The sequence below is a fragment of the Rhamphochromis longiceps genome, linkage group LG1, assembly GCF_057381845.1.
Source record: "Rhamphochromis longiceps isolate RC_006_pf linkage group LG1, R_longiceps_female_GT1.1, whole genome shotgun sequence".
Lineage (NCBI taxonomy): Eukaryota > Metazoa > Chordata > Actinopteri > Cichliformes > Cichlidae > Rhamphochromis > Rhamphochromis longiceps.
This window is the reverse complement of record NC_140557.1, coordinates 36737627-36749631: the sequence shown is the minus strand read 5'-3', so window position 1 is coordinate 36749631 and position 12005 is coordinate 36737627. Positions and strand designations below refer to the sequence as shown.

The window sequence follows — 12005 nt, the reverse complement described above, 5'->3', positions numbered from 1 at the left end:
AGTAAATAAATGTACAATTACAAGAAAACACATAAAACAGTGTAGGCATGTGTGAGGAAGTTTGATATTGTTTCCATCCATCCATCATCTTCCGCTTATCCGGAACCGGGTTGCGGGAGCAGCAGCCTAAGCGGAGAAGCCCAGACCTCCCTCTCCCCAGCCAACTCCTCCAGCTTGTCTGGGGCAACACCAAGGTGTTCCCAGGCCAGCCCCAGCATTTCCTGGGTCTGCCTGGGGCCTCCTCCCGGTGGGAAGGACATGCCTGGAACACCTCGCCCAGGAAGAATCCTTTGTCAGATGCCTGAACCACCTCAACTGCCTCCTTTCAATGTGGAGGAGCAGCAGCTCTACTCTGAGCCCCTCCCAGATGGCTGAACTTCTCACCCTATCTCTAAGGGAGATAGTATTGGGTGATATTGTTTCCATATTTTATAAATTCACATTTGATACCTATGGTCTTTTGTCTACATTAACTTTGCCACACACAGAAACAGATACTTTCAACTAGTCAAATTTCAGAAACCATATTTGTCCAAGGAACCGCTGGAGCAACATTTCTTCAAATGTGTCTTGTCCTGGATATTGCAGCTGCATAGTCCTGTGCAGTAAGACCAAAGATTCAGACTAGCATCCACATTTCATTAGCTGCTGTCACATTTCTCTGTCCTTTAACACTACACGAGGTTTGGTATTATAGGGTAAAGTATTACTGACTGAAAAAAAGAGAAAAGAAACTGTTGATTAGAACTATTGTTTAACTGAAGACAACAACTGTGGTGGTTGTGGGCATACTCAGTCTTGCTCATGACATACTGTGTAGGTGTGGCTTTTAGTAGGCTTGGCCAAAACAAAAAGTGATACTTGGATACTAATTAATTACTGGATTAAATAGTCATTTGTAACAATATCAATACCAACTTCAATGTCTTTGTTTTTCTTGGTGGAAACCAAAAACAGACAGAAAAGAGAATGAACTCGGTTCATTGTGTGGACACAAATATGACTCTGAATGTACAGTGATGCTTCCTAATAACTGCACCATGTGTAAATAACCGACTGTTTGCTAAAAGGTTCAGTGTAGGTAAATGCTGCATGAACTGCAGGTCATTCCAGTGGAGTTACTGCAGTGTTCGGTGAAGAGTTTAACTTACAGACATGGACGCACAATGTCAATGTCAAGCAAACAAACTGCTTTTGTTGTGGCTCTTTGCTTCTTCTAACCTCAGAGGTACATGTCTGGTTCCTCAGCTGCAGATGTGACTGTTTAGTGCTGACCAGGAGATGACCTACGGAGCTGCACTTCCTCTAAAGCTCCAAAAGTGAGTAGATCCCCACATAATCCTGAGTGAAAATCTAATTGGGGTACGGATAACCAACTAGCATAAATTGTTCTTCAGATTCCAGGTCAGATCCATACTCTGCACTTCATATCTATTTTCAAAAAGATAAAACCGCTCACCTCAGTGTTGATATGAGAACCTCACGAGCTCAGTGATGTCATGGTGGCTATGACTATCTTTTATATACAGTCTAAAGGTCGATTAACCTTAGGGGAGCTGTAGATCCAGCTTACAGTTTGTTGTACGTTCAGGTTGAGCAACTCTTGTTCTGTAATTTGACCATTTGTTACTGTAAAAAAAGTGAAGCACTGCTACATGACAGCAAGCTTGTGTTAGACACACTAACTAAATGATTATAAGTATATTATAGATTTGCCTTTGGACAATTAGAAGCTAGTTTATTTATTCCATTAAAAAATTAAATCTTGCCATCTGATCCATTACAGAGTTATGTTGGAAATGATAAAAAGAGCAGTGAGAAGTTCATATAACCCTGGTCTGAAAGGGAAAGAAGAAAATGCTGAACTAAAGTGGAAACAGACAAAATGGGGCCCAGAGCTCATTTTAGCCCTGAGGTCACTTACTGGGTTAATCTGGCCCTGGGCCCAGAGAGAGCAGCGGGAAGGTGGAGCTGGTCGGGGTCTGGGTGTCTGACAGAGCATGACTCAGCAGCTCTACTCTCAGTTTGGACACTGACTCTGCTTCGTGATGTAGAACTAAAGGCTTCAGATTGAATTCCCTTTAAAAAGTTTCTGACAGTATTCAAAGGCTTAATCCTAAACATCTCCTTGATGGTGATGGCTCCTGCAGGCTGCACACCTACAGATCAACAGCAGGACTGCTGTGACAGTAATCTGTGCTGCAGGAAAAGTAAGAGGAGCAAGTGTTGGTTGTAATGTTGATACAAGCCTACATTTAACTGAGTATAGTACCGAGATGACATATTGAATGTTGAAACTGAGAATATAAAAAGTATAAGTGCCCATTTCATTTCTTTCTTTATTTTTCAAATAACATTTTAGAATTAATGCTGTTAAACTGCTGCCGGGACACACTGCTGTTATTGTTATCATGAAAAAATAGTCAGCTGTTTATTGACACAACCTGGGTCATCATCATATTTCCTTCAATACTTTTAAAGCAAGTATCTTAAAGTAAAATTGAAAGTAAATCTAACACTGCACCACCACAACTCTTTTCCATTACTGTGTGCTGGATGCAAAATATCCCAACTTGGGCTCCCCCTGGTGGTTGTTTCGAGATGATAACCAAGTTCTCGTGACCTACTGTGTGAAAGTTGTGTTCACAAATGAGAAAAGTTCAGGTGACATTTACTTGAATCTAGGCAGCATTTTATGTTCTCCAGAGAGGTTTGTAAATGTCTGAGCCTGAGAGATAATGTGCAGAAATATGCAGACAAACTCAAGTTGGTAAACAGTACGTCGGATTTTTAACTGAGGGGATCTTAATGCTGAATAAACTAATGGAACACACAATGTTTTTATGGTCATTGAGTACAGATTCAAACATATACATATACACATACAGCATAAACGCAAACTTTTAACTTAACGTCTGTGAAGGTTCTCAGTCATCCAGGTCATCATAGTCTAAGGAGCTTGGAAAGAAAAGCGTCTGGACTTCTTTAAGTTGCTTGAAGACATTTCACCTCTCATCCAAGAAGCTTCTTCTTCTTTCCAAGCTCCGTAGTCAGCTTTGGTTACTGGTACAGTAGAGAGGCAATTTATATATATAGAAATTATAAACATGACTTAACATATCAGATTTTTAAAGAAAGCTGAGATTTGCTTCAAAATTAACTTCAAATAAATCAAATGAACATATCAACATGTTTATTGTTCACTGCATTTAAAAACGATAATCACAAACAGGAAATTGAATCACTGAAGAAAGTGTCGTTTACATGTAGCTACTGGTTTGATTCACACAAACGTTCATTTACAGAAATCTGATCAGATTAAATTAAGATTAGACAAACTTTCATTTTATAATAAAGCACAGGGCTGTGTCAGGGGATGCCTGACACGCTTTAAGTTCAGCCTGTTTGGGAATATCTTGTGATGCACTGAGCGTTCTTCTCCACCATGCCATTAGGTGTTGTCTTCTCTCTCCCATCTCCCTTTTGTGCCGTCTTCCTCCCCTCACCCCCAACCAGTCAGGCCAGATGGCTGCCCATGTTACTTTGTGGACAGAAATAGCTAAGTTACTAAAATAACTTCATTAATCAGTTTTAATTTTTGTGGTTGAGTGATTTGAATTGCTTAATGCTTTTTGTGTGCGTGAGAGTGTGTGTACGCACCATGCTTCAGGAGACTAGCAGGTCTCTGAGTTTTCACTGATGTTTTACCCATTTGTAAAGAGGAGTTATCTGATGGAGTTGACCGCAGGTCTAAATTCAGCAGAGCTTCAAACCAGCTCCTAGTGCTCATAGTTGGACGGGACAGCATTGAGCTGTGCGACCCCAGACACTTGGCGTGGTTATGACCATGTTTTTATTTACAAAATGTGTGTTTCTCAGTGTCTCACTCCCTCATTCTGACAGCTTTCCAGCCGTCTCCACCTGTCCCCTTTTCCTCCAGGTCCCAGCATCACTGACACAGAGCATAATTACTGAATTGCTTCCAGCTGCCTTGCCAGTTTCGCCGGCGCCACCCCCCCCTCTGCAGCCGAGCTGCAGACCACACCTCCACCACAGACCATATACAGTATGCCATATACAAATGTTTATTTGTATATGGCATACTGCAAATACTGAATTGCTGTACTCTGTTCTTAATGTCACGGTTATCATTTTGGCAACATGTAATGGTCACAGTAATCATATGTGCGAACTGTTGCACTGCCTTTGCACTTATACAGAAAAACTGACATTCTTTTTGGAACATTAGCAAACGGATCAGATTTACTAAGAGAAAATGATGAAGCTTGGGACTCCTGAGATGGTGTGTTTCTGTAGAAGCTGTAGAAGACACTGTGACAAGAGACAGATTCTCTCCCCCCCTCTAAAATTAACCAGCACTTGTACAAAAACACTGGACAACTTGCAGCTTGTTCTTTTTTTTCTTTTCTTTTTTTAATGTATAACAGGGCATGCCAAGTCACAGCATTCTGGTACATCGCAACAGAAGTACAGCAAGACACATTAAAAATACTTGAATGTATCCTAAACCTCTCTCTCACACAAACACACACACAAAACCTCTCTCTCTCACTGTCACATAGCCATTCACACGTTTTTTTGTTGTTGTTGAGACCAGAATAATTCTTAACTTCATTCAGCATTAAGAAGTACCTACAGAGTACAGAAACAAGACGAGCGGCCGAGTTCACGTTCACCCTGCGTGCCTCACATTTATTTTAAGAAAGCAGCTTAAATCTAGGAAGCTGCATTAACTTAATAATCAGGTGGAGCAGTCTCCCTCCTCCAATCAAAGTCTATGCATCAGCACTTCAGACTGCAGCTGTGTTTCAAATGAACAGAGCATGTCAGGAGAGAAGAGAGTAGGCTGGCCCAATGTGACCAAATGCATAAAGGAGGAATTCGACCAGGACAAAGGGTTTGCAAGGTGTAATCTAGCAAATAACATCTTATATATATATTGGTAGTCTATGGGATGGATCACTGCATGAGTGAGCATACGCCGTGTTACCACCAGGTGAGGATCCAACACATCAGAACTCATGCCTCAGGTAGCAGGAAGCACCAAGCTCTTCCATTACAGTGAACAGAGTGTCTTTGGTTTTACATAGTTAGTCACAGTGAGACAAATCACTGTGTTATTATGGATATTGTTCTCTGTCCCTTTAAACAAGTAATGATATAATTAAGTGGTGTTAAAACTAGCAGTCAGCTGCAGTTCTACATACACGCGTTACTGAATATCACAGATATGGACAGTGATCAGTGCTGTAGCCAGGTAAAAATCTGATTTTTAACAACCAAAAAGTCCTCAGTGAGTGTCAAATATAAGAGGGTTTTGGGACACAACATAAAACTATATGATTTCGCAAGTTAATCAAGCTAATGTTTGTTTGTTTTTGTTTTTTACCCACCTGTACATGAATATAAGTGGAGCTTAATGTGAACTTTTGACATTTCAGGGCTGCAGTGTGAACGTGACCTCATACACCTGCTGCGCGTTTCATCCTGTATCATTACAGTTTTTAAAGTCCATATAAAACCATTTACATTTGGGCTAAATGTCTCGAGTACAAAAAAAGAAAAAGGCACTGCCATTTGTTACTTTGTTATTCTAAATATGACTTTCCCAGCCTTGTGCATGCAGTTTTAAAATATAAATTACACCCCCCTCAATTTTCTCCATTTCCTTTTTTTTCTTCCTGTATTTCCTTCTTTTTTTTGTCTTTTCGTGTGGTTTTTGTTTTCATTATTAAACATACAATATTCTTTTGTCAAATATATACGTAAGCCTGCAGTCAATACAGGACATCGGCTCTTTGATAAAATAAAACTAAATGAAGTAAAAGGCAAACAATCAAGCGGTAACAATTTGTTACAGAATGGATGCTGCTGAATTTACAAAAAACAACAACAACAACAAACAAACAAAAAAAAAAACAACGTACTAAACTGCAGAATCTATGACAGAAATAAAAGATACAAAAACAGCATACGTGTCTTGACTTAAAAGTACATTAAATGTTTTTGGAATATCAAGGCGTCATCTAGCTGTTAATACTGCAGTGGGCACAGCGCTAGAAGCCTTCCTGGACACCCACAGAGCTGATATGCATGAAGGAAAAGCATTTGGTTTGACGTGAAGAGCCATCATCCCTCACAGGTATGCCCCTCTGTCCTCACACTTGTATTTCTGACCCACAGACGCTGCAAGAAACCACCGCTGAGCAGAAAGTGGAGGCCTGCCATGCTGCTCTGTGCTCAAAATACAATCCGCGCAACTTTGTTAAAAATCACACGAACTTGCTGTCAGTCAGTATTCATATAAATATGGCACTTTTTAAATTCAAAACCATAACTCTGGAAAAAAATAAATGCACAGCGATATAAAAGTACATAAAAATACTGACAAAAAACCCCTTTTAATAATCCCTTTGATTACATGACTGACTGCAGAACTTTTCTCATTATGAACGCATCTCACGTAAAGAAAACAAAAAAACCCCAGCAATGACCATCAAATCCTCACACAGCCTCCTCCTCTGTGCCATAAAGCAAGCCGAACTACTGCACATCCACCAACACGAATACAAACACGCCACTCATTTTCACTCAATGCATGTAACACATAAAAGTAGCACCCCACTCCAAGTATACCATCTTACTGTGCATGTACGTCATCGTTGTTGTTGTGTGCCACAGACAGGAAATGGCCAGAAAGCACTGATGATTGGACTGATACATGGTCGAATGTGGTCTCGGGTTTTTTCATTAGATTTATCCACAGTGAGGAAACTGTAGAGCAATGCCACCTTTGCAAGCGGCATACGCAGAAACTTTGAAGCCTCGCTCTCCCAAACAGAACTCAAAGAAAGACATGGCCTGCAAGGCCATGGGTCCGCAAAGGACCCATCTACCTCCTGATCTCGCACACACTACAACAATCTATGCTAAAAACAACAAACTTTCTAATTGACCATGGATTGGTGTATCTGAAGGACCAGTTCTTGATCTCGGCTTCAAATTAAAAAAACAAAACAAAACAAAACAAAAAAAACCCCAAAACATCTTAACATGACATGACAGATACAAATAATATCGTAGTTCATCAACAGCAAGAAAAACAAAAACAAACAAACAAAAAACAGTCCACAATAACTATGTTAATATTTGAGATGTACTTATGGTCACCAGCCATAACATGTTAATACATATGGTATTTTAAATAATATTACACCCACATGAGCATCACCTCTGCAACAACAAAAAAAAGAAAGGAAAAAAGAATAAATAGTAGTTTCTACTTTAAGTACTGATTCATATGGCAGTGACACTGAAAGAGTCTAAATATGATGACATCCTGATGCTGCCCGTCAGCGAGGGGCACCAACAAACAATGACCACGTCAAAGGTGCGGCATCCACGTGGGGCTGAAACAGGTTTGTGACCCACTCACGCTTTGGTGGAACCTTTGTTCATAAACATGACTCAGGGTGCAAGAGCAAAACACACACTCTTAATCCACACCAAGTAAAATCTGAAGTGTCCATCAGGGTCATAGCAACCAGACTACATGCATACCATCACACACACTTGATCATGTGTGTGTGCACAGATTCAGACTGCAGTGTTGAGCTGCCATCACGAGATCTGAAGCCATGTTCAGCTGGCCAGGATGAGGATGGGCTGCAGAGAGGTACCACATCAGAATTTATGCATGTTTTTGTCTTTATAAAGTCCCACACTCAGAGTGTTTTTAAATTCCATTCTCCCAAACATACCAGTAATTTCTACTTATGTAGTGACCGATATAACTAATGGCAATGGACAACAATTTTAAAAAGCCTGGAAAGTAACCTTAGTAATTAGTTAAACTAATCAAATCAGAAACCAGTCTGAAGATTTCAAATTGCTAGTTGTTATTGGCCAGAAACGGGTCATTCTGATTCTAATGCCATCGTAATCAACAGATTATGTTTCCAAGAAACTTTGAGAAACATTTGAAAAGTGATTTAAAAAAAAGAAAAGAAAGAAGAACTAAAACATGCACAAAGTCTTGTATGGCCACTGAACTGTGTGTGTGGGATACTTCAGATCAGGCGGTATTTCCAACCTTTAGACAGGTCAATGACAGGCATCAGAAGCTTTTTTTTTTGTCTCTGGGTTCATCGTTGCCACCTTTTGTGCTTTGCTTCTCAACATCAGTCTGTCTGTCCAGCAAGGCTGTAATGCTACAGTCGAGAACGAGTGTCCGTCTGCTCGGTTTGATCCGACTCCAAAGCAAAGCATCGTTGCTCGAGCCTTGAACATTTGGATTGTAGTGTCTCACATTATCATATCAAGTGCAGGATACAAAGGAAATATGACAGAATTGCAAGAAACTAATAAACTAAACAATAATAATAATAATAATGATAAACCTCAAAGCTGACCTTTCAGGTTGAGGACTCGCATGCTGGGTTGAAAGCAGCACGGAAAGGAGTTAACCTAACCAGCTTATTTCAATATAAACCTAATCCTTTAAAGTCTAGAGTCCAGGCACAAAACAACTAAGGATAAATATTAAGACACAGAATAACCATGAGATTAGAATAAAAACAAAAATATTTTCATATGATGGAGGCCTGCACTGACAGAACTGACAGAAAGCCAAGATACACAAGCAACCAACCAGCTTTGATATTTGCCCAAATGTTCACCGATGAGTTTTTATTGTTCTGCTGGCATCTTTAGTGCCTGCGTCTCCCTGGACTTCAGCATCTGTCCCGCCATGACTGCAACTGGCCAGCAGGTGGAGGTAAGCACTAATGAGATCTCAGGGAAAACTTCCCTTCATGGATTGACAGTGTTTCATTTCTCCAATGTTGCAATCCTCTCATGAAAAGGAAAAAAGAAAAGAAAAAAAAAGATCTGAGTGGAAACTAAATCCGCCTCCCATTGCTTCCGACACCTTCTCCACTCTAAATTTCACAATCTTCCTTTAGTTTTAACATGCAGCTTAAGCATATTCCCCTGCTTTAGAAAAATAACTAACTCCCAGTATCTGAACATGCAGACAGATCCCACTGACTTATTAATCTCCCAATATATATATTTATATGTATAAAAACATACATTTATACAGTACATGCTGTGGATGAACTGATGGTGCCAAATCCACTTCCTGCTACACTCACTTGCACGAACAGACTAAGGGCATGATCAGACGTGACATCATCTTCTTCCGTCGTCTCCAGCTAATCAAAGGTCCTGCCTCTGATGTCTCTCTCCTTTAAACATCCTCTTCCCTTTCTAATATCACTTCAGCTTGGTTCTTTCTTCTACTACTTTCTGTGTCTCTCTCCACATCCCCCTTCTTCCTCGTATCCCTCTCCGTGCTACCTCCATCTCTTTCAAGTTCCCATCTCGTTTTCTCTCCATTAATATTCAGGCCAACATATCTTTGTTGTTGGTTGCTAAAATAAAAATAAGTATGTTGGTTGTAAACTAATGTGATGGCTACTCGTCGGAAGTAAAGCTCGTAGAAAGCCAAGGCTCTACAGAATATATTATGTAAATCATACCTGAAATTCATAAATGTCTCTGTACCCTCTGAAAGTAGCATCATAATGTAAACATTAAATACATACAATAGAAAGAAAAAGGTTTGTTGCCACCCAGTACTGAGCAAGCGGCCTTTTTGAGCTCTCCAAGAAACCGTCCTGGACACGGTGATCCTGCTGAAACCAGTCTGGGAAATCCCAAGCTTCCTTTCTTTTTGCATCCCTGTGGCTCTGCTCATCTCATCATGTTTTGGGTCTGAGGTACTGTTATGATCTGAAAGATGCCACAAACTGTGGTCAATGTGCAGGGACCAGACAATGTGGGCAAGAGAGAGTCTCACTGAGCCCTGATCCAAAGCCCAGCATCTCTCTTCTGCTGAGGCTAACTGGACTGCTTCTGGCCTCTCCATGGGAAGGGCAGGGTGGGGGGTGGGAACAAGGGGGAAAGTTTGCACACACTTTCCAGGCCGCGTTCGGTGCTTTCCATTCTCCTCACTCACATACAGGTGACTGTGAGTGTGCTGCCCGAGCAGGAAGCGTGTTTTTCCAGCCCGTTGGACAGTGTGATAGCTTGTGTGAGCGGTTTGATGGTCAGCTCTCTAGTGTATCTTGGATCCCGCCCGGTCCTTTGGTTGAGCTCTACCATTGGCTACAGGGAGAGGGAACGAAAGGGCTGGTGACCTCAAGGTGATTGTGAGAGAGCTCCCCAAACCTGCGCCGTCCTGCTGCTCTCACTCAGGTCCTCAGCTCATATTGTTGATGTGCGATCTGCACCATCTAAACAGGAACAGCAGAGAGAAGAAGAGGCATCACAGTTTAAGTCAGCAATTACGTTATTAACCCTGATAGAGTGATTGTGGAATCAAATGTGCAAATGAAGGCAGTCATGACTCCTCAGGCCCCCACCACTACCATTTCCTGTTCCCGGTTTATCACCAAAGTTTGCCAAGATAAACTTCAGCTTATGAATTGGACACAAAACGAAACATGAGAAAATTAAATATTAACTTTCTGCTTGCAGCTAGCTGCCCCTCCTTCAGCATGATTCTGCTGGAGGTTTCTTCCTGTTGAAATGAAGATTTGCTTCCCATTGTTACCAGGTGTTTGCTCATGGGAGGTCGGTTGATGGTTGGTTTTGTTCTGTGTTAGTGTAGGGTAGAGCAGGGCGATATGACCAAAAATATTTATCACGATATACCAATCCAATTTTATTTATAAAGCACTTTAAAATACCCAGCACAGGAACAAAGTGCTGTACAGAAAATAAGTTAAAACAATAGAATAACAGAATACAGCAAAATAAATAAATAAAACACATAATACATAAAACTAAAACAGCCATATACATTTGAAAATTTTCGATAACGATATAACTGACGATATAATTGACACTAGACAAAATACTTTACGACTCCACAAATTTATTAGTGAGAAAAAAAACAAAAACAAATCACAAAAAGAAAAATCTACGTATTTTCACTTAAACAAGCAGCTGTTTATGTGCATTAAAGTTATATAAAAATGTAACAGTGCAAATTCCTTGCTGACAGTTTAACCAAAAGGCATTTCCAGTGGAAACTGGCCGACATCCTCAGCATAACTATGTATAATATCCACAAAACTCAAAAGAGGTTACACACACAATACGGTAATATTATGTTGAAGCACAGTACGTATCACTCCGCGAGGCTCCTGCCTACGATAGCCTTAGTGCTCCCACAGTCCATCAAGCGGTGCGGCTTCGTAGCTTAGCAAAGTCGTACTAAAACATTTGACAGATTTTCAAGCGCCATGTACCACATAAAATCGTTTCAAGGTCAGTAAGCACAACGAGAATTCATACATAAGGCACACGGGATTATAAGGGGCACTGTCGACTTTCAGAAAAATCAAAGGATTGATTTTAAGTGTGCCGTATTTTCCAAACAACACGGTAATAACGACAGCCCGCTAGCATGCTCTACCAAAAATAGTGCTTTGTTGTATATCTGACAGACGAATGCTAAACCAGTGCCACACCACTGAAGTTGCAGCATTTTTACAAACCAATTCTGATTCATCCGTTTCATTCAACATTCCGCTTTCGCCCTTCTCATTCTCCGTCGGCGAAATGCTTTTTCCGCCATGTGCGTATGAAAACAAAGGCACTGCGCATGCGTGTTTTACCCATATTCTATCGCGTTATTTCATTTTCTTAGTGTTGCCCAATATTATACCGGTATTACCATGAACGGTATGATATGGCCCAGCCCCAGTGTAGGGTCTTTGCAATATAAAGTAACTGGAGATGAAGCTGATTTGAACAACAGAGAGCCTGATGGGGTTTAGGAGCTGTTACGTTCCAATTTGTTTCTAACCCTGAAGTACAAAACACAAAACTAAATAATAAAAGAGGAAACACAATATTTGAGAAAACATGACCTTACATTAATAAGGAACCATTAGGGCAACTTTCTTCTTTGT

General features: G+C 40.6%; 1 protein-coding gene across 3 annotated transcripts in view; it reads right to left on the bottom strand.

Annotated features, from left to right (window-relative positions):
• Positions 1–4409: 4409 nt before the first annotated feature.
• The window catches only part of samd4a (sterile alpha motif domain containing 4A), a 76494-nt gene continuing 68898 nt past the window's right edge, over positions 4410–12005 (bottom strand). For all 3 annotated transcript variants that reach the window (XM_085408093.1, XM_085408095.1, XM_085408094.1), the window contains one exon: positions 4410–10319. In XM_085408093.1, the coding sequence (XP_085264219.1) occupies positions 10291–10319 (29 nt within the window). In that variant the 3' untranslated portion in view covers positions 4410–10290. The remainder of the gene's footprint in view (positions 10320–12005) is intronic.